This window comes from Macrobrachium nipponense, chromosome 16 (assembly GCF_015104395.2).
Source record: "Macrobrachium nipponense isolate FS-2020 chromosome 16, ASM1510439v2, whole genome shotgun sequence".
Classification (NCBI taxonomy): Eukaryota; Metazoa; Arthropoda; class Malacostraca; order Decapoda; family Palaemonidae; genus Macrobrachium; species Macrobrachium nipponense.
This window is the reverse complement of record NC_087209.1, coordinates 38,412,982-38,437,411: the sequence shown is the minus strand read 5'-3', so window position 1 is coordinate 38,437,411 and position 24,430 is coordinate 38,412,982. Positions and strand designations below refer to the sequence as shown.

Sequence of the window (24,430 nt, the reverse complement as noted above, 5' to 3'; positions counted from 1 at the left end):
TTCGTAATACAGAACACGGTAAAAAAAAATTAGGTAGGGATGTAAGATACCCTGTGACAGCGTCATCTTTGTCAGGTACGTTGGTAAAATTTTATTTCGCAAAAACATCGGGACACCGGATGTGAATCTCATAGTAGTTATCTTCCGTTCTGAAAGTCAGGAATGGATGCTAGCTGAGGAAGGCAGAAACACCGAGGGTCTGAGATGATAAGAAAACTGCCGCTGTTTTGTTTTGGAAAAGCCCATCAATTGCCAGCAATCTTTCATAATTACGGAAATGCTTAAATCGGCTAGTGCGTTTCATTTTTGAAATCGTTTTGACTAACAGAAGAAGTTCATGAGAGGACATAATCGTTTAAAATCAAGGTATTCATTGCATTGCAAGTCTCTCATTCCCTACACTTCCGAGAATTCTGGGACTACGTTGCTAGTTCACGTCAACAGTCAGTTAATCAGTCTAATTTCTAGTTCTAGCGAATTCATTACGGTCCTGATAGATATCCTATCGTTTTTCTTTTCCTTCTCTATTTTCTTGCACGTTCCGTTCTTTTTCAGTGACATAATGTACCCGCAGAGAACTTAAAGAACAGTAATTTCTTAAAGGCTTTCTGAAATATATATATCTATATATATATATATATATATATATATATATAAATATATATATATATATATATATATATATATATATATTTGTGTGTGTGTGTGTGTGTGTGTGTGTGTGTATCATATAACTTTCGGAAATGGTGTGCTGATGGCCCATAGATTCGTAAGCCGAGCTACGTATCAATAAGGATAGATGGAATTATAGCTGTTATTCGATCAAGCCATGAAAACTATCTAAGATAATCCGCTGTCTAGTAATAACTGGGTGTCTGTTGTCATCATCCGTTTGGGAGTAAAGTCATTACCAGTTTCTTATAAGAATGGCATAAGTTGAATCTGTAACAGAAATCTGAACTATTACACAAAATATCAGGCAGATGGAGTTTTATTGGCGTTGCAAGATTTGTTTTAGTTATCAGGTTCACACAGCACAAAAGGCCAAAGTCTTAATATCAGAGCGATAATGATTTATCAAGCACGTTCTTTGATGAATGACCTTAATACTATGAGTAATTAATGGCTAAAATAAGCAAATTAGCAAGGCATACAAATGTAAACTTTACAGCAAGGCATACACTATATGCAGTTTAATATATACAGACATTTGCATGTAAGTATGCATTTCATATATATATATATACATATATATATATATATATATATATATATATATATATATATATATATATATATATATGTATGTATACATTCCGATGCATTATCCTCAATAAGACAATGATCCCTCAATAGCGAAGCTGATAAAGCACTAATTACTTAGTGGATCATTTGCTTTCCTAGGTCTGAACGATTTTAGGAAAGTTTAGAATACTTTTCACCCTATATTAAGTGTTCTGGTTATTTCTGACGCACGAAAGGAAAAGAGTTATCACAGATATTTTTTTAAATCCACAATAAGTCCTTTTAATGTTGAATCAGCTTCATTTTTAATCATATATCTATATATATATATATATATATACATATATATATATATATATATAATATATATATAGTATATATATATATATATATATATGTATATATGTATAGATAAACATATATATATATATATAGATATAATATATACATATATATATCTATATATAATATATATATATATATATATAATATATATGTGTATATATAATCGAACCAGCATTTTCAAACAACTTAAATTACTGCAAAAGAAAGCATGCTCATAAACGAAATACTTTGCCACAGCCAAATATATTCCATTCCATTTCGTAGTCCCATTGAAAAGCATGACTCTATTCCTACTCCTAACTCGAATGCCTCCTAAGGATTCATTTCCATAATGCCAGGTTGTCAAAATGCGTCAAATGGTGGCATTGCATAACAGATTCGCAAAACCTGGACTCAAACAAGTTTGAACTGAGGCTACGTGGTTATCACTGAGAATGAGGTTACTTGGAAATGGAACGAAGCATGGCTTCTCCAATATATCCTTTCATGTCTGCTGATCTTCCTTGAACTGTTAAATAATTAAAAGAAAAGAGTGAGCTTCGATATAACTAAAAGTTTCTCTTGCACAGATGCTTGATTATATTCTTTTAATCGACATTTGTGAAAGAGAATCCAAGGCCTAAATGGACGACGGATTCAAGGCTCTGAAAGGTCTGAGGGAGATATAATCTAAGCTACAAGCATAAGTCTTTTGTTCGTTATTTCCATTAAAACTACTTGCTGACAGCTGCTTATTAGCACAGCAAGAGATTCTGTGTCCAATGACGATAAAGAAAAGAGGAGAAAGAAGACGTTAAAGAACAGCAATGATAGGAATCTTTCAAGAGCCCAAAGAAGACAGACTGCAGAAAAGGACCATTGGTTGAAGCCTTCATCATGGCAAGACAAGATGCAATTCGTACTACGAACGTCTCTCACCAGCCGGGTGTGTTAGGGAGCATGCGGGAGGAGAAGGTAGTGTCCAGCCTCTACTAGGAGGACGGAGGGGGGGCGTCCTTCCCTTTGCTGAAGTTTACTATTGATCTGATTCCTTTCACCGACGTCTATGGAGACACAGTGACAGGGGAAAAGTTAGCATTTTGGGGGGAAAATAGAGACTCTACTTATTTCTCCTGGGTTAAAAGTTAGTTATTGAGGGGGAAATAGAGCCTCTACTTATCTCTCCACGGGGAACGTTACCATTTTGTATCTGGGAAAAGCTTCTACCTCTCTCCCTGAGGGAAACGTTTGCATTTGGGGTCAAATAGAGCCTCTACTTATCTGTCTCCTCGTCCCTTGAAGTGAAATCAACATTGATGATTATATAGAACCTTTGACTATTAGCATGTTGTAGGGGGCGGAGGGGGGTTTGTGGGAGGGGGGGATAGCTTGTTTGGTGGAGGGAGTTATATCCTCCCATTCTTGTGTGGGAGGAAAACAACAAAATTTTCGAGTTGTTTTGAGGATTTATGTTTCATTAGACTAATAATTCACAGGTAGAGTATTATTGTCTTGTTGTTATCTTTGTTGTTACTGCTGTTGTTGCTGTTGTTTCTTTGTTGAGCTCTTAGGGAGGATGGTCGGGTAGACTGAGGATACACCTCGTTTTTAGAGAAGGAATTTTAATTTTAATAGTTTCGATTTAATGATTCATTAGCACTAGGAAACATTAGTAAAACAAGAACTTTATATCAGTAGACAGTGAAATATCTTTTCTATCCTTTATCATATATTCTTTTATTTCTTCAAATTGCAAAAGAAAATTATGCCAGGAAAAAAGCAAAGGGTCAAGTCTAAGGTTTTTAGCTGATGCACAGTGACGTACATTTCTGAAAAACAACAGTGGAGCATCTTATGTGCAAAACTTTAGACTTTGTGAACTATGCAGAAGTTAAATTATGATTTTCTTATTATCATAAATGAAATCTGGTACGAAGGATGCAGAATATTCCTTCATATCCGCATAGCAACCACAATATGAGCTGCGCAAGTGTTGCATTTCTTGTCATCAGTTTCCCGCCATTCAAACGCTCTCTTTTCCTTTGAAATTTGAGTAAGTTCACAACTCATATGGAAAGGACATATCTAAGTCTTTCATTAAGTGAATTTTGTATTGACTAACATATCCCTTGCACTTCAAGTTACAGAAAAAAATGTAGTAAATGATATCTATATTCCGTGTGAGAAGAATAAACTGAAAACAAATAATCCCATGAAATGTAAACAAGAGTTGTGATTTTCCTTTCACGGCAACGAAGCCTCATATTGCTCCTTTCATTGTCATCAACCGGTCGTTGTTTCAGAAATGGTACATCCGTCGTCATTCAAGACCGAGAGGCAATGTTTGCAGAGTAATTGTATATATACATATGACAATCTGAAATTATGCAACAATGCAAGACGGAAGCAGATATATATATATTCTTTTGCAAAAATAAAAGAGGTATGTAGGGAGGGAAGCTTTGGGACATAATAAAACCAGCGTAGTCGAATTAAAGGCAATCATGATAAGTGCTACTGTTAGGCACTGAAACGGTTGCAGAAAATAAATAGTCTTGCGTTTGATTGATTCACTGCCAAAGTTGTTTGAATGAAAAGGTCAGGTTTAATGTCTGTCAGATCTCAAACATACTAAGTTATTCTTAATCACAATTGTTCTGAATACATCTGCTATTCATGAAGATCACCTCACTCTCAGGTTGACCGATTCTGAGCGATTTCCTCCACCCCCTGCACTCACGGATGGCAAAAGGGAAATTCATTGCTTAGTTTCCCTCAAAAGTGGCATTCAAAGTAACGCAATAAAGTGATTAGTTATGATATCATCATCATTTGAAAAGCTCTCGTGTATATTCTTAGACTTTCTTCCTATGGCAACAAGAGAACGCTTCATGCTATTTGAGCGTTTTATTTGCACAAGCATAGATTATCCTGAGACCTTCAACATTCAAAAGCATCTATTGTATTAGACAACCTATCTTCCAAATGTCAACTTTTCCCCTCTCCCTCTCAGTCTCTTTCTTACACCAACTTTCCGCCTCCTAAGCCATTTGTTTGTCCCATAATCATACCTAACATATGCGTCTGTAATCTTCAGCATTCTTCTATTCACAAGATTCTCTTTTCCCCAAAATGATACTTTTTAAATGGTGCTCCAACTCCTCCACTGCATTTCAACTCCAGAGATTTTCTACCTTTCACGGTTGTGATCGCAGTGTTCTACCTTTCAAATGTGTTTCTGGTCCGAAGATTCTTGGCTTCAAATGGGTCACGTGATCCAAAAATTCCGCCTTTTCAAAGGTATTGCTTTCCCTAACATTCTTTCATTCCAGTGCTTTTGTTTCCCAACATTTTGTCTGTCAAATGTGTCATTTTCTGAAGTATCCAACCGACCAAGTGTGCCTGTTACTAACATCATTCTAACTTCCAAACTGAGTTGTTTTTATGAACAGATTAGTGCATCAGTACTAGAGTGAAATATATCTGATATAAAGTCTAACGTTTAAAGTTACACGAGCGTACGCAATCACGCAGATGCACACATATGCAAAACTGCCACTGAGCATTTGAGAGGCGCTGGTATGAAGCAAGGCATCGGGTCCCTTGTTTATACAGAATTGTACATTATTCTGTTCACTATTGGAGGCACAGTCAGTTGATATCTCTAATCTTATTTACTTAACACTATTGATATAGTTCATTCAGGTTTCAGAGTAAAGTTGGTTATGAATAAAAAAAAAAAAAAAATTTAAGTCCTATTAATTTACGCAGCGCCAAATGTCCAGTAAACTTCCATGGGGAAACTCTCTCTCTCTCTCTCTCTCTCTCTCTCTCTCTATTAATTCTTTTATTTAATATCTTATCATTATTCGCCACTATCCTCTTGAGCCATAGGTGAATGCAGGAGTGACAGGTGTGAGGGGGTCACTCAGATTATTAAGGTCAATATCCTCTTCAGTTATTATGATATTAATATGCAACTTTAGATAAAGCAACTCTAGAAGTATTTAAAGGGGGAAAACTCTTGCAAAGTTATTTATTGCGTGAGAAAGAAGATGAATTACAAATTCCCTAAGGATATCAAATTTAACAGTGGCTAAAAAAAATTATATTATAACTGAAACATGACACTTGTTTTAGACTTATCTATAAAGCAATGGACTGACCTCTCATTGCACACAGATCAAAAGTGCTAAGAATTCTGCATACCCTGCAACTACTGCTAAACACCAAGATTAAGTACTGTACTCGATACAAAAGTCGAAGCAAAATGACTAAAAACTGAAACGAAAGACAGTCAATAGATACTCAAAAGGAAACAAAGGCCTAAGGACTGAAAATGGGAAGTGATCCAATTGTCACGTGATCTGACAAAATACTTGGGCCAATACTGATACAAAACTACACATTGATGGTCAAGTGTTAGAAAAGTACACACACTCTAAAAGGTCAATGGCAGTGTTCTGTACAATACTGACAGTTGGTACAAAGTTGCAAATCTTTAGACATGATATATCTTTACAATATTTGAGAGAAAGCATAGTCTTGTAAAAATCTAGATGTAGCTATCTCACAAAACTAATTCATAAGGGAAATGTCCAAAGCTTTAAGTTAATAAACTTATTTAACTGAAAGGTTTAAGAAAAATATAAGTTTTATCATTGCAAATTCAAAGAGTTTCTTAAACAAAGTATAGTAATTTGACAAGGAAAAATATTGACGATTTCCTCAAGTGTAGAAAGTTATTAAAGTTATTGTTAACCAAATAATACACAATAAAACATCATATTATGTTGAAAATAATGTGAAATTGTTTCAAATATGACAATAGTAATGTTGTAAAATGCTCTGTACAAAAATTAAATTCACATGCATATGAAATATATACTTAATTCGCTTTACTTTTAAAGGAACACAATTTATCTTTTTACAGTCAATACACAAATTCTGTACATACTGATAAACTTATTTAGAAAGGAATAATGAGACACAAACTTAAAACTGATCCAGAAAGGAATAACATTACGTTAATCAAAGGAAATTTAACTGAGTTTGAAATACCAACAGAAGGAACATGAACGCCATAGCTACCGGGACAAAGACAAACCTTTTTTCGACTGCCAGAGAGGAATTCTTTGTACATTTCTGAGCGCAGATACCGAGAGTAGCTGTCAGACTTCATTAGGTGATAGAGATGAGCCTGCGGAAAGGAATTTCAGTGGTAAAATCTGCTGAGAGTCATTGCCACTCATAGTGTTTTATGAAGGTCACTCACCACACAGCTGCTTTCCCAGGGAATATTTGGATAAAATACAATCTGATGAAGGCCGCTCAAGACGCAGCAGCTGCTTTCTAAGAGAACACTTTTACAAGACGGTTTCTGAAGCTTACTCAAGGCATAGCAGCTTTACTAGGAAAACCTGTACAAAATATATGTTTGATAAAGCCTGTTCAAGGCTTTGCAGCTTTCACAGGGAATATCTTCACCAAACACATGATGAAGAACTCTCCTAGTAAATACCATCGCAAAATACATATCTAGTGGAGATCATGGAAGACATAGCTATTTCAAAGTTCTTGCAAGCGATTCACCATGTTATATAGACGTAAATATTATCTAGGCACTCAGTAGCTTTCGCACATATTTTTCCGAGGCACCGTCGGCTTCAGATCTGAAGGCGATGAAACACTGAAAAGCACCAGGCCTTCTGAAGTGTCCAAATGAGTTTCTTTCTTAGCATAATCTTTCATTTCTTTTATTCCTACTATGTAGGGGATGTGTCTTGGAAACGCATATCAAAGTCAATATTTTCTGAGAAAAAGATGACCTGACTCTGCCTATGAGAAGGAGGAACAACCACGACAAAATTTGTTTCAGCGCCAAGGCAAAAGAAGAGTTTCTGAAAAGACGAGTGAAATGAAATGGTCGTCTCGTCAACATTACTGAAGTAGAAGTTTATTAGTTTAAGCGAAGATCTAATTCCATTCAACCTTGATCTTAGTTCCCTTGAAATTATATCGTTACAGTTGTGTGCATATTTTTGCTCGGTTGTTAAGTTAGCCTTGTTTTTGCAATATTTCATTCGTTTTGCTTTCTCATTTCAAGCATATGTATATTCTATTTTTATTAACTGGTTTTGCATGGCAATGGCCTTTTTGGTTTGTTCCACTTAATTGTTTGTTCATTTGTGACCATGGCGTCATCAAGGGGTTATATGACAAGCTTAACTCTAATAATATATTTCCTTATACCACACAGGGAGGGCATTCCGCCCTTGTCTAATGGTGTCCTTGTCTCAACCATAGCCTGATACTATCCCTTCCTAAACAGGGTACTCCTCATAGTCAAATGATGTCAGCCCCGTGGAGTAGTTCTTTCGTCTACTGGTACCCTTCTCTCATCTTGGAGTTTCCTACCCTTGTTTCATTGTCCTTTTCTCAACCTTGGAGTTCCCACAATAATCTAATATCCTTTCCCAATCCTGGACCCCGGGAGTATCTTGCCCTTTCCTAGTGGTGCGTCTTCTCTCCAAATGAAGTATGCTGCTCTTTCTGATGGTGTCGTTGTCTCATGCTGGACTATTCCGTCCTCGTTTAATTGTGTCCTGCTCCCAAAGTGAAGTACCTCACCACCTGGTGTTACCGTGAGTCCATGCAAGTAGCTGTTGTCTACAGTGCACTCCTATTATAATACTCATTATACCGCACGGTAATATTCTTGTGACTCCACCTGGTTTTGGTGCCTCCAAGCTTGAAGGCTGGTTGGTAGGATGACCAACAGATACCCTTAACTTTCATCAGCCTGAAGGAAAGTTGAATCATATATTCGAGGACGAAAAGGAAGTGTTTTTATCTACCCTTGATCTGGAAGAAAGTTGCTTCATCTACCAACTCCCCCCCAAACCCACCCAACCCACGATAACAAGGAAATTGGTATATGTCCTTATCGAAAGAAAATTGTTTCATCTGCATTCAATGAAAAAATAGCTTCTCTACCCAGTCTGAAATTAAGTTGTTTGATCTAACCTACGACCGAAATAAATTAGCCTTAATCATCCCTTAATAGAAAGAGTGTTGTCTCATCTGTCCTCTTATCTTCTCACTGACCGGGAGAAGTTAAGTTATCATAATCAACTCTAATTATAAAATCGAGCTTATTTAAACCAGGAGTGAAATAGTCTCAGAGACCGGTTATTTGGAAATCATGAACACTCTTTCTCTGTCTCGTATCTTTCAACCAAAGAAGCTGGTCAGGATTCTTCTCACACGATATCCGACCTTGTTCTCATTACAGAAGTATAGCCTTGATACAAGATCTTAATTGCATCTTTGTTTGTATATCATTTATGTACACCTATGCCAATGACGCTTTCACCTCATTGTAAAACCAATCATGCGCACCATCGTAAGTTAATATGTTACAATTAACATGAGTAATCCTATTTACCACTATGCAAGTATGTGAATGAACATAGTCAAACTTACGTCAGCCAACTTGTCTGCATGTGTGTTAGTGAACGTGTTTGCATCTATGTAAATAAATTCAGCTTTAAATGTGTAAATGAACTTACATACACATAATTAGAGTAACCTTATGAGATTCTCTGCTTCCATGTCAATGAACCCGAACACAACTCAGTAAACGAAACTATTTAAATTTATGCAAATTAACTATATTCTGTGCCATAGTCAAATCAGCCTTTTTGCAACATACGACACTCACAGCAGCTGCATCGAAAGTCCAACGATCTCTGTTCTGCATATTTTTTTTCGTAGTGTTCATAGACTTGGAGTCGATGTTGACTGGCACCGGAGCGTTCGGAGCGAGGAACTCATCGAATATGGCCTGGACCTTATCGTTGACGTCCTTCTGCGGCAGGCACTTCAGCTCCTGGACTGCGTTGAGGAACCTGCAGGAGCAACAGCGGTCTTCAGGTATGGGTCGTGTTAACAAGTAGGCGGAAAACATAAGCAGTCACTTGAAAAAATGCAAAGTTACCTCCACTCATCTTGTACCAAAGACTAAAGCTCTCATAAAAATCATGAATAAGTTGAATATGACTCTCAGTCATCTTGTAATGTAAATGTATAAATGATAATGTATTCTTTTTCTAAGACTAAAACATCTTATGTTATCTCCTCTGGTAATCCACTACGCTGCAAAGTCAGAATAGAGAAATGCAAATCACAATAAATTTTCAAATAATATGAAAGATTAAAGAACACTTTCAGCATGCTACTAATGCACCGTAAAGCTACCCTAAATAAAAGGCTATATTATAACCCCGAGTTATCTCGTTTGCTGCATAGCTAAACCAAAGGATTTTACAAATGATTCTTCAAACGTGAACTTGCTACGTAACCTTCAACAATCATAGATGATACCGAAGAATTATATAACAGGTGATATACTTACAACACAAAATATTAAGAAGTAGAAGATTTGTTTCAATGATAAAAAAAAAAGATTTGTAGAACTGATATTCCACTCATGAAATAAAGTATATAAACATCTGCTTTTCTTACGTATGAGGTATAAGACAAATCCGGAAATTGGTCGCCAATAAAACTACAAGTTAGCTGAAATATAGTGTACGACGTATATTGGACATTGATTTATCTATCAATATAGATATCTATAACAACGTTTGAAGAAATAAAGATCTCTAAGTACAATTACATAATTATAGATTTCAGCCGGGAAGGGATGCACATTTATCTTAATTAACTTTCGATAACTTCTTTTAGTGTATTATGATCATACACTGCAAAGCAAAACTATTTATGAAATTGTACGGCAGTTCCTGTAGGCATTTCCACTTTTGGGGTCCGCGATTGCTGTTCACGCTAGGCATTCTGATCAACTGCTAAATACAAAGGACGTTTCATTTCTGGAAACATTTGTCACTCAGTTCTGAAGAACATTTGATCATTCATCATTTGACAACCTTCGCGTCATTTAGAAAACTGATTTAATGAACAGCAAACAGAATAAATGAAAAAGAACAAAGGGACTGAAATGTTATCATCTTAATTGAATTTTCACAATTTTCATAATTATGCAAAAACTGTACGGTCAATTTGACCTAGTTTTCTGTATTCTTATTCACAGAAGCATTGGAAAATTGTAGTGAATGCTTTTTTCAATATCTTTTGAATAAAGAGCCTGAGCATCCAAGACTTTAAAATGCAAATTAAATCTAAGAATTCATATAAATAGTCAATAAAAAAGATATTCCTTGAATATGAGTATCATAATTCTATGATGAGATATACAACTGTATATCAGACAGCAATGAAAGCTTGCCCAATTTGCTGCCGTTTATGAAGAAAAATAAATGCTCCATGGTTACCAAATAATTCATGCAGACGTAAACTACAATGTCATAAACAAACACGTATGATGAAGGTCAATCAAATCGTATTTGCCCTCCCGGAAATATTTTAATCCTAGACGTGACATGATAACAGGTCAAGAACATAGAACATTCAACAAAACACATGTTTAATGAAGGAAGCTTAAGACATAGCGATATCTAGATCAAATATATTTCCTAAATGTAGTTCATGACATAGCTAATTGCCCAAAAAATATTTTTATCTAAATCACGTATCATGAAGAATAATTGAGATAGGAAGACCTAGAGTACCACAACAAAACAGATACTCAGAAAAGGTTATTCAGGATATCAAGGAGACTAGAAAATATTCAATGAAGGTCACTCGGGACAAAAAACAACTCAGATCACTCTAACCCAACAACAGATGTTTTAGGAAGGTCACACAGAACAAGTAACCCAACATAGATTGTCTGAACCAAACTACAGATGTTCCGGGAAGGTCACTCAGAACATGAAACCCGACATAGATTTTCCGAACCAAACTACAGGTGTTCCAGGAAGGTCACTCAGAACATGAAAACCAACATAGATCGTCTGAACCAACTACAGGTGTTTCAGGAAGGTTACTAAGAATATGAAACCCAACATAGATTGTCTGAACCAAACTACAGTTGCTCCACGAAGTTTACCAGAAAATTAAACCTAGCAGAGATTTTCTGAACCAAACTACAGATGTTCCAATAAGGTTAAACAGAACATGAAATCCAACATAGATTGTCCAAAACTTCAGATGTTCCAGTAAGGTTAAACAGACCAAGAAATCCAACTGCAGGTGTTCCAGGTAGGTCACTCAGAACACAAAACCCAACTTAGATTGTTTGAACAAAACTACAGATGTTCCAGGAAGGTCACTCAAAACATAAAACCAAACATAGATTGTCAGAACCAAACTACAGATGTTCCAGGAAGGTCACTCAGAGCATGAAATCCAACATAGATTGCCTGAAACAAACCACAGGTGTTCCAGGAACGTTACTCAGAACATGAAATCCATCATGGATTGTCTGAACCAAACTACAGATGTTCCAGGAAGGCTACTTAGAACAAGAAACCCAACAGAGATTGTCTAAAACAAAGTACAGATGTTCTAGGAAGGTTACTCAGACATGAAACCCAACATAGATTTTCTGAACCAAACTACAGGTATTCCAGGAAGTTTACTCAGAACAAGAAACCCAGCAGAAATTATCTGAACCAAACTACTTATGTTCCAGGAAGGTTACTCAGAACAAAAAATCCAACAGATTGTCTGAACCAAACTAAATATGCTCCAGGAAAGTCACTCAGAACACGAAACCCAACTTAGATTGTCTGAACAAAACTACAAGATGTTCCGGGAAGGTCACTCAAAACATGAAACCAAACATAGATTGTCTGAACCAAACTACAGATGTTCCAGGAAGTTTACGACAAACAAGAAACCTACCAGAGATTGACTGAACCAATCCCCAAATGTTCCAGGAAGATTACTCAGAACAAGAACAAACTTAGATTATCTCACCAAAATATAGATGTGCTAGGAAGGTCGCTCAAGCCAAGAAAGTAAATTAAATTATCAGAATCAAACGAAAGGTTACTCCGAAAAAAAAAATTAAATAAAACTTAGATTATTTGAAAAGGACAGATGTTCTAGCAAGGTCACTCAGAACGAAAAAATAAACTTAGACTATCTGAACCAAGCGAAAGATTACTCGACAAAAATAGTAAATTTAGATTATCTTACCAAACGACATATGTTCCAGGGAGGTCACTCAGACAAGAAAACAACATCAGCTTATCTGAACTAAGTGAAAGGATATTCAGAACAAGAAAAGGAAGTCAGATTATCTGAACCAAACGAAAGATTGCTCAGAACAAGAAAATAACCTCAGATGATATGGACCAAGAGAAAGGTTATATCGTTTGAAAGTAACAAAAGTTTACCCAGGACACGAAAACAAACTCACATTATCAGAACCAATTGAAACGTTACCCAGGACAAGAAAACAAACTTAGATGATCTGAATCAAGCAAAAGGTTACTCAGAACATAAAAACAAACACTCAGGCTGCCTTCTCCAACTCACATAAGATTCTCTGCACTGAACTCCTTCTCCAGGAACTTAACGAATTGTTCCCTGCCCAGGGGATCCTTCAGGAGCTCTTGAACACTGAAGGCCCACCGCCTGACTCGTTTCGCTGGGATCTCTTTCCTGTAAATGAATATAAACATGTTTATCGATCCATTGATTTCATATACAGTATATATACATACATACATATATATATACACACACACACACATATATATATATATATATATATATATATATATATATATATATATGTATATATATATATATATATATATTATATATATATATATATGTATTACATATGGACTTACTTTTATGCATATAGTTGTTAACAGAGATATGATAAGACAAACCCGTTTCTCGTGGCGTAGCCAAGGGGTGGAGGGGACGGGGTCAAGGGCCCCCAATTAACATTCAATAATTGTATTAATTGCAATAAAAATGATAAGCATTGTTTCAAGATTGTCGGTATTTTTCCGGGGAAAAAAAATGTCAAATTTGTTTTTCGAGTTTGCTTCGCATTCATTCAGTACCCTAAGTCGTCAGTTTTTATGTTCAATAAATATGTCTGCTCTCAATTTCCTAGTTTATTATCCTTATTCTTGGAAACACAATGAGAATAGACGGTTTGAACAAGACAGTAGAACTTCCCCAAATGAGTGGGAAAAGGGGTGAGATATATATATATATATATATATATATATATATATATATATATATATATATATATACATATATATATATATATATATATATATATATATATATATATATATATATATATAATTATATATATATATATAATATATATATATATATATATATATATAGATATATATATATATATATATATATTATATATAGTATATATTATATATATGACCGTGAAATGAGATTCCTATTAAACGAAAGGTTGGCAACAACGCCCTCCACAGTCCACCGGCAGAATCAGCCCAAGAAGAGAATAACGCCATCAATCGAAGAGAAAGGCTACACAAGGAGACTTACGCTAATTTTTCAACCTCCCAGAATTCCGGACAGTCTGTTATCCAGGGGTTTGGGGGGTCGGGGTGTGTTATAAAAGGGTCGTATTCTTGGTATTGTTCCCAGTAGCTGATGAACCTGAGGAAGAAGAATGGATATTTTAACTTTGAATTCCTTGTTTTCTTTTCCCCCCTTTTTTTATGCCTTTGAATAAGACAATAAATATTCTACAATGAATAAGAGTTCACTTTCTGAGAATGTAGGGCCCCTTTACTTAGGAAATGAACGCTCTTCTCAGACTTCCTCTACCTGAGGAAAAGGGGCTGTTAACCAAGAAATGATTCCCCTTACTGAGATGCCACGTCCCTGAAATAAATGACCTTAACTAAGGTATTATGAATAATGTATATATTGTATTCACATCGTTAGGTAAGACACTTTACATTCTAAACAAGGGAACTCATAGACTTGACTTACAATTTCACAACTAGCACTTTATCTTAACTATTTAACGTAGTTATGAAATGTGTCAATATATGTATGAATTAAGTTTACTTCATCAGTAAATGCATGTATGAATTCATGAATATAAATATTATATAAGGAATGAATAGATGAAATATTGTGAAAATTTTATTTCGTGTTTGCATGAATTTATAGTCAGTTAACCTGATCATTTTTTGTAAGAATCAAAGTATGAAATTAAATTAGTGATTGCATGACTTTATACAAGAATGCTTGAATGAAAATATATACCACTTACATAAGTGCATCATCTTCAGCTATAGTGAGGACACGAACACCTGCATAAATATCTGTGTACATAACATCTTCTAAGGACAAGTCATTTAAGATCTTATGAATGAATAAACTAAAGATATTGATGCATGTATGATTTATGCCTTCATCTATGAATGCATGTATGAGTGTACGCTTTGAAATATGTATGTATGTATTTATGTATGTATGTATAATGAATGGATGAATCCCCATGAATGAAGGACCAAGGAAAGGAGCCACTCACGACTCTGCCGCCTTCGATACTTTGAAGTTACATCTGTCGACCCTCATCTTCAGGATGTCGATGTCGTGTTTCAGCGTCTCGACCGGGCTGGTGATGTCGGTCTCGGAGACCGAGGGCGAGATGCGACCGCCGGCCACACCCAGGACCCAGTGCCTCTGCGACTTGATGGGCTTGTTCATCCGACACGCCTTCTTGATGTCGATCTCCGTCGTGTTCACGCATCCCGGCTGAGGGACACGAACTGGCGTTAGCAGTGGTAGTGGTCATAGAAGAAGTAGTAGTAGTAGTAGTAGTAGGAGAAGTAGTATTAGTAAAAGTAGTAGTAGTGGTAGTAGAAGTAGAAGTAGTAGTAATAGTAATAGTAGTAGTAGTAGTAGAAGTAGAAGTAGCATTAGTGGTAGCAGAAGACGTCGTAGTAGTAGTAGAAGTAGTAGTAGTAGTAGTAGTAGTAGTAGTAGAAGAAGTAGAAGTATTATTAATAGTAGAAGTAATAATAGCAATAAAAGTAGTAGAAGACGTCGTAGTAGTAGTAGAAGTATTAGTAGAAGCAGTAGTAGTAGCAGGAGTCATGGTATTAGTGATATTTTATAATAAATATAGAGTAAAAGCATATCTGCTATGACAAGGCATTAGTAGTTGCAAACTGAGTGACTGCAATTGCACGGATCTTTTTAGACTACTGTTAACTATCATAGGAGTAGGGAAGGTGCAAATACTGGAATCAACAACAGTAATGTGGTCCATGAAAATGGTGCCTTTCTAAAGCGATCGCAGCCTCAGACTTATAATAAAATAAATGGCGATTTGCTTTGAAAGTTAAATATCGGCTTTCCCTTGAATGAAGGGTCGCCGATGCTTTTCTTTTCCCACCACCACCTCTCCCACACGATTTCTTTTCTTCTCCTAGAGTAAGGAGTACAAAATTTATAGTGTTGTATGTCCCATCAGCCTCAGTATTCGGAAAAATAAATATTTATGAATTATTCTGTCCACGAAACAAACAGGCAATTAGGAATTCTGGTCTCTTTACCTTCCTATATGAGAACCTTGGGATACGTGTCCGGATTATGTTTTATACAGAACTTAAAGGAACGAGCACTTAAGAGATACCTACAGATCGGCCTCCGGAACACCTAGTGACATCGACACTTCGGAATTTAACTAGACTTCTCTATAACTTTCGATTAGGATTATCATTTATGCAACAAGCTCCAAGAAAAGCAAGGAGGTAGACCCAGACGAGCTTCGTTAGCCACCCAGTTCACTTTCAAGACGAGAGCTTCAGGTATCAGCGACTGAAGTACTTTCCAACCAAGCAAAGTCATTTCAGGTAGATTGAAGAATGCTAGAATGAAAGAGATTTGAAGTTCTTTGCTCAGACTCAACTAAAAAGAGCATAAAAGTTGACCCCCATGTTAGGTCAGCTGCTGTCGTTTGCATTGACCAGTTTTTATTAGTATTATTTTATTGATGTGCTTCGTTGCAGAGTATTTCTTTAAGATACGCTTTCATCGAAAAGTCCCTTTTCAACCAAATGCTTTTCTCCAAAAAATAATTCTTCAACAATTTGCTTTGGTGCAGAAAGTAACTCCAAGACACGATTTGCTTCCAACAGAAAAATTTGTACTAGAAAGTAACTTGCGAACGATATGCTGTATTGCGGAAAACAAATATGAAAGACACAATGCTCCTGACGCAGGATTTCACAAATGTCACATTACGATGAACACTTTGACCAGAATCTAACACAGAAGTGATGCGTATAATTGCTGATCCAACCGTTAACATCAAGTGAATATGTTACGAATTCCTTGAAAACTATTTATGCTGCAATACTTTAGCTAAGGCCTTTCTTTCATCCCCCTAAATTACATTGATTAGTAAACTTACAGCCCCTTAAAATACCTAGAAATGTCTAAAAATAAAATCAGCTTGAAAAGTCGTAATATGTACGTTGATCATTCAACGAAAACTGAGCAGCATCTTCATTGTCGGAGTTTTATTCGAAATTCCAAAAAAGAAGTAGGAACTCCAGACGAAAGAGTAAGACAAAAGGATCAGCCATTTCGAGTTGAGCTAAATGAAGTCCAAACAGAGGAAGCGCTCATAGCCGCGAAATGAGCATCTCCTCACCTTTATCTTTGGCTCCAGCATCCACGAAGTATATATATAGGCTCGGTAACAAACCTCCCCCCACCCCGCAACCCACCCCGCCCCACCACGCCGCCCCTCTCCCCCTCCAACACAAACAAACTCTGACCTCTAGATCTCAAAAGAAGCGATGGAGGGGGATGGGGGGTTGTGAGAATGTTTGTGAATAGTCGTGATTAAGTACATTCTCACACGCAAATGAATGCGTGCACATAACCGGCCGCCTACGCGTGCACACAGAAATCAAAAGAGATAGGGTCTATCAAGTTCCAGGGAGTATCCCATCCGCTGGCCAGGCCCCCTCCACCTACCACCGGTCTGTGGACGTCCCAGAAGGCTCGCTCTTGAGAGTCTAGCACTTTTCTCTCCAGTTTATCTCTTTTCTTGTCGACTTTGCTCTGTGCCTCGGCCTGAAAGGGAAATAAAGGAGCTCCAGTTTACACTCATTCTTCGTTTAAGGACAAGTAATGCGTATTAAATGCGTGTGTGGCATTACAAAAATGGAGTGGCAATACACAAGATTTTATTTTTACTTTAGGCTTCATGATAAAGACGGGTAGAAGCACAAGTAAGGAACAGAAATACGAGAGTTAACTGATGCAAGTGAAGGGTAACAATGGAGTTTTTTATGCTCATCTAGTGACTTGACATAAAAAGTGGTGATACAAGTAAGGCTTTTGATACAGCTTCGTCGTGAAAATTCTAATAACGGGCAAATAAGCTAGAGCATTATACTGATGCCTTTAAGAAACATATACATCTCAATACTTCATTGCGTCGAACATTTTCTTATAAAGCTAAAGGAAAATAAAAACCAAAACATTGTTGAAATTTATGAAGTACGTCTCACTGTGTTTCAGCATTGTTTGTTAATTAATAGTTTTATTGGCATTATTTTCGTGTAGCCATAATTCAGATTCATTTTACTCATCCCTATCTGCGAGCCTTATCAGTACCATTTGCAGCCATCATGAACCATTTTCTCCAGTCATTTCCTTCACTTCTAAATATCATTAATCAGCTATCATAATTCCTACTGTAATTGGCCCAATTTCTCAATTTCCTCACCATCAGTGCTCGTATTTCTCTCACTTGTACCTTCACTGTCATTATTTATACGGTCAGTTTACTCAGACTTCCACTAAGAATTAAATGCCATATTGATCCTCCTCACTTTCAAACAAGTATTCGTGCTTCGATGACAACGCTCACTGAATCAACAAAAGCTTTACATAGACATTGCTCCTTACCTGCATGAAAATGAACTCCCATTTCCTGCTGAACATCTTTTGTAATCTGGCTAGATTCTCCGCCTCGTAATCCGCCAGCTCCAACCTCGCTTTGTTTTGCATGGTTCTCTTGCACAAGTATACAGCTGCAAGAAGAAGAAGAAGAGTTTGTTTACGTTTCGGATCTTCCCCATTTGCTCGGCCGATCATTCACCTCGAGAAAAGAAAGAGTCGCGAATTCTGATTTCGTAAGGCTTGGGTCAAGTCTGTCTGTGCCTGCGTATGTGTGCGTGTGTATGTGCGTGGTTGTGTCTTTTTGTGTCAGTAACTAAGGTCCAAAGAAAAGGACTTGCTAACCATTTCAACGATACAGTCAGTAAAAGCACTGGTGACCGACCAACATTTGCTTAATATTCCCAAACAGGGAAAACGAAAAACTTTGGAAACGAGATTGTAGGACATCATGACTGAGCCTTTTCCTCCATTTCCAGATCGCCGCCGTCCTTGTCGGGAGGGACATGCAAACGGGTCATTTTGACAATGGGGCGACCTGCCACATCGTTTACTGTAGCGAACTGACTTGATGGTTATTCCCTTTGGAATATCTCAAGACAATGGACTTGTTATTCTTCAATTTATCTTTCTATCCATCCTATATTTGGGGTTCTTTCTCTCTGAATAAATGAAATTTTGTGGAATCTCTCTCTCTCTCTCTCTCTCTCTCTCTCTCTCTCTCCTCTCTCTCTCTCTCTCTTGGTATTCTCTTTCTTTCATTCCTTGCAGTTTCAATGCTCCTAAGACTGTCTCATCATTTTGAAAAAAAAAAATAACAGCAGCAACAACAACAACAATAACTACTGCAACAATATTATAATTATTTAAAATAACCTTTGATTAAATAATATTCTAGAGGTGTTTAATTAGAAAATACATCCTGGATACCTAACACCCCGAACCCATAAGGGCCCTCTTTGCTTGCCCATAAATGAGAGGGGTCCCCAAAGGTCGCCGGCCTAGGGTCTGGCACACCCTAAATCCGCCCCTGGATGATGATAACGGTGACGTTACAGCCGTTGTTAATGAGAATTGCGTGGAACTGACTTGTGACGATTTCTTGGTCTAAGATTGAGAGAATGTTCTGAAGTATTAATATATTGCTACAGAAGGCTCAAGTTGATAAGAAATGGTCTGTCATAGTGAATCATGCTGCCTTCCTGTAATTGCAATTATATCGTGCTCGCCTCAAACAAGAACATGACTTTTGTCGGATTTCCTGGAACCTCTTTTGGCAAATCAGTCCCGTGAAGCAACTGTAGTTGGTAAAATCGTAGGCAACAGAGGAATTGTGACCACCTTTTACCAATCAAAATAGTGAACATTTTCCAAAAATTCGCTTGATTTCATTCAAGGGAAACGTTTAAACCTGAAAAAGAGCAAATTCGTATCTGAGGTCCATAACCGGCCTGCTGCCCTACTCACATTGTACCAGACCAAAAGCACGTTAGTCCAAGAGCTAAGGTCTTTTGAACTAACCGAGAATGGCCAAAAGCGAAAGTGGTTGTATCTAGGGTACAAAAGTGTGCTGAATCCAAAAATGGGCGTCTTACAAGTCCCTGGTGGGACATATGCCTGTAAGACACCATTTACCATCATGACGGCCATGACAGAGTTCCGACCAAATGTGACAACTTAAGACGGAATTGTCATTGATTAATGATGCCTTTCCTATTCATTATAGTAACATTTTGTAACCTTTAAATGAATTATTAATGTTTTGAAAATGTATATATTGGATTTCTTGTTTCAATTCATTACCAAATGGGCGCAGTGCAAAAACGTTTGTGTGCATCATAATATTGTTTATCAATATCTACTCTGAAATATTCCATTTCAGAGTGATATGATGAATGCATGATGGTAGAGACGCCCAGTGAATCAATCCCAGGATCTTCCAAGCACGTGGAACGCATTTGCATACTTCATGTTACATCCGACACAAAAGACAATGATATTTTGGAATTCGATGAAAACACATGGAAGACTGCGAAAAGAGCGTCAAACGGGAGGAAAGAGAAATATAAGTACTCGAAATATGCTTCTGTCTGCGAAATTTTGCAATCTTTCTAAATCATAGTGAGAATATGGCTACCACAGGGAATGCTACAAGAGATTCACTTCAGTACCTTAGGGCCTTCCTGAAAAAGAAACATATGAAGAGAGGACAGACCATAACCGGCGGTCTTTACTGCTATCGAAAACATATACAGTATCTCCAACTACATTCAACATCGGAGTTTTCCAGCCAGTATGTATATTCTGCAACCGGTCTTGAAAAAAATGTCAAGGGAAACTTGAAGGTTTAGGGAGATGTAAAACTTCTGATGTTCAGGAGGAAATTAAATATGCTGCAACTCTGCTCAAGGATGAAGTCTTGTTATCGAAAATAGGTAATGTACATTTTATAGCAAAGGAAGTTAAATATCATCATAGCTATCGAAAAGACTATTTGAACGAAGCAGAAAGACCGGGAAAGACGCACACGGACAGTGAATATCCTCAACTTCGTGACCCCCATGAGATAGTTTTCAAAATACTATCTGAACACATATCTGCATTTATCGTCCAAAAAGGTTGTGCTGAATTACCGAGCTCTCTGAAGTCCCGTTACTTCCAGATATTGATGGACCTTGGTAAATACGATTCTTCATACACATCACAAAAATTATGTGAGAAGATATTGCCACAGTTCAGTGACAGATTAAGAACATATCGTTTGCCAAACAAAGGCACTGTGGTCTGTGCCAATCATATTGAGATGCATGATGCAATCAATGAAGCCTTTCTTGTTCTTTCTTCTACCAATGCTACTATTGTTGATGCTGCATTACAACTTCGCTCTGTCATTCAGAAGCTACAGGAAAACGCTAGACCCTTGCCTCAAGACATCACTTATGTGCTGGTGAGGCAGATACTCCTGAAGAGCTACTTCTATTCTTCCAGACACTCTACACTGGCAGCCACTCTTCTGTAATGAGTCCACGTGTTGAACGTTATGTCCAGTCATCTGCTGATGATTCAGTATTTGCAACAACCCGTGGAAGGGTAAAACCAGCAAAGCACATATCCTTAGGACTTGGTATAAAGAGCGTGACTGGAAGCAAGAAGGTCTTGGATATACTCAACCATTTTGGTCACTGTATAAGCTATAATGTAGCTGAAGCTCTGGAGACACCTATGGCAACCGCTGTGGTAAGAAGGCAAAGTGTAGCTCCAGATGGAATAGTTCAAGTGCCTGGTTTGTCCGCAGGTACAGCATGGGACAATCATGATGAAAACACTGAAATCCTATCATTTACTACCAAAATTTTTTAAAAAGGCATATCAACTACCAGTCCAGCAGGTAAAGATAATACACAAGCAGACATGCCACCAAAAACACTTAAGCGAAAAAGAAAGTTTAACTCTGACATGGTTCATCCTATTCCATTTCCAAAGAATTCCAAAGGACACCATGGTAAATCTCTGTAAAAAAGCAAAGCGTGTGGATTTTTTGTGTGACACCTATGAAAGTCCTTCAATCAAGAACATAGAACGTGGAAGGCATGGAAACCTTGGGGTAAAAACAGTCTCATTGTACAAGGCCCTTAGCACAATCGTCCAAAGGACTTTCAACAAGCATTGAGAAATAGTAACTTTAAGAAGTCATTATTGCACTCTCTGGTGAAGGAATGGGAAGATGAAAGCTATGCCTCTGTCTTGTACGGTCATGAAATATATTTTGGACTGGAGAGAGAATAAAGCCGTTAATTCATTGCTTATGGAATTATTGACCTCTAAATTAAAACGGAACGGGGACAGACACCATTATGAATTGCAGCTTGACTGATCAAAGAGGTTGATGGTCATGTAGTGTGTGAAAAAGTTGGCGATCTTGAGTGTTGCCATGAGAAGGCCGACATTCGTATTATGTTGCATCTTCAGAATATTGAAAGAACATAAAGTGGTGCCAATGTAATTGTGAGATGTAATGACACAGATATTCTTGTGACCTTGCTTTATCATGTCCATAACACAGAGCTACATATATGGATGGATGTAGGGCGGAGTAAGAATAATACTAGAAGATTTATAGATGTCACTAATCTTGCTTCAAATCTTGGAAGAAACCTGTGTATGGCTCTTCCTGGGCTGCACACATTCACAGGTTGTGATTTCACAGCATCCTTTCTGAGGAAAGGAAAGATTTAACCATATGCCATAGTTGAATCCTCCAAGGAATTCCAAGACACGTTTGGCAAACTGGGAACAGAATCACAGGACAGTGTTGGTCATCTCAAAAGAGTTGGAGAAATTGGTTTGTGTTCTCTATGGAAACCATTCAGTAGAATAAGTAGATGAAGTGGAGTACTTAATTTTCAATGATAAATACAAGCCAAAAGATGACAAACAACCACTTCAGAATATTAAAGGCTTTCATGCTGGTGGACTGCCTCCTTGCCAATCAGTACTGAAACAGAAAATTCGTCGTTCAAACTATGTTGCATTAGTATGGAAAATGCTAACCAACCCATCCTAACAATGCTTAAACGTGAAGATAGTACATACCCTTTACTTTGGTTTGAGAAAGAGCAAATGCCAAAAGACATCTGTTGTACGATTGATGATGAAAAGACGTTGGATCCAGGAAATGAAGAAAGGGAAATTAAGGAAGTTTCTTCAGGAGACTCGGAATATGACAGCGACTGAGTTATGGTCATATGGTTAACAGTATACTTATTCCATTCACATTTATAAATATTCTTTAATTTAATCAGTAGGTTATTCAACATGTTAGTTAACTTTTCTCATGTAACAGTCAAGTTCCATTAAATTATCTTTTACATCGGACGACTTTAAATGACCTCTCGAGGACATCTGGGCTTTAAGGATTAATTATGGACATAGATAATTCATTTAAAAGTCAAAAAAATGTTGTTACTATGATGACAGAATAGGAAAGGAATCACTAATCAATGACAGTTCCGTCTTAACTTGTCACATTTGGTCGGAACTCTGTCATGGCAGTAAATGGTGTCTTACAGGCATATGTCCCACCAGGGACTTGCAAGACGCCCATTTTTGGATTCAGCACACTTTTGTACCCTAGAAACAACTACTCTCGCTTTTGGCCATTCTCGGTTAGTTCAAAGGGCCTTAGCTCTTGTACTACATGCTGGCGTAAGACCCGCTCCACCTAAACAAAAACAATTTAGTGTCAACCAACGGTCGCGTTCAAAGATGACTGTATCTCAACCTGGTACCTCATTTTTGTCTCGAGAAATCATCCCGTCAGGAAGCTTATGACTAACGTGTGTTCTCTGCTGTTGGTCTGTTGATGGTGATAGTGGTGATGGTGGTGTTGATAATCAATGAAAACCTCACCTTAATTAATCTTCTGTGCAAATAATCATGGGAAATTGATTAACGGACTTCGAACCATTTCCTCTCTCTCTCTCTCTCTCTCTCTCTCTCTCTCTCTCTCTCATGTCGGGGTTCTTTCTTTCTAATGAAAGAAAACTTGCTCTTTTAGAATGAAATAAAGCACTTCTCTCTCTCTCTCTCTCTCTCTCTCTCTCTCTCTCTCTCTCTCTCTCTCTCTCTCTCTCTCTTATCTGCGTTCCTTCTTTTGGAATGAAAGAAAGTACTTCTCTCTCTCCCTCTCTCCTATGCCAGGGTTCTTTCTCTTGGAATGAAAGGAAACACCTCTCTCTCTCTCTCTCTCTCTCTCTCTCTCTCATACACACACAGACACACAAAGTATTCTCCTGTGAAAAAGACATGTAAATACATTCCCCGAATGATAATACCACAATATATTAGAGCACAAGTAGCCTACAGCCCGTTTACGTATGACAAACATTATCACACCACAACAATCTATTCTAGAGAAAACGACCCCCCCCCCAAATCCACCCTGAGGTACTAAGCACCGATCTTCGATCTTTGTAGAATAAAGCCG

General features: G+C 37.2%; 1 protein-coding gene across 5 annotated transcripts in view; it reads right to left on the bottom strand.

The window, feature by feature from the left end:
- The window catches only part of LOC135195677 (regulator of G-protein signaling 7-like), a 225,368-nt gene that overhangs the window by 12,929 nt on the left and 188,009 nt on the right, over positions 1-24,430 (bottom strand). For 3 of the 5 annotated variants that reach the window (XR_010310208.1, XR_010310210.1, XR_010310209.1), the window contains 8 exons: positions 18,454-18,578; positions 17,515-17,613; positions 15,053-15,279; positions 14,053-14,166; positions 13,036-13,161; positions 9,293-9,479; positions 6,677-6,769; positions 2,509-2,633 (listed from right to left, as the gene is read on the bottom strand). Coding sequence is in view for 1 of the 5 variants with exons in the window: in XM_064222067.1 (XP_064078137.1) it covers positions 6,677-6,769; positions 9,293-9,479; positions 13,036-13,161; positions 14,053-14,166; positions 15,053-15,279; positions 17,515-17,613; positions 18,454-18,578 (971 nt within the window). In the remaining 4 variants the exon portion in view is untranslated. The remainder of the gene's footprint in view (positions 1-2,508; positions 2,634-6,676; positions 6,770-9,292; positions 9,480-13,035; positions 13,162-14,052; positions 14,167-15,052; positions 15,280-17,514; positions 17,614-18,453; positions 18,579-24,430) is intronic. The other 2 variants (XR_010310211.1, XM_064222067.1) reach the window with 1 other exon arrangement.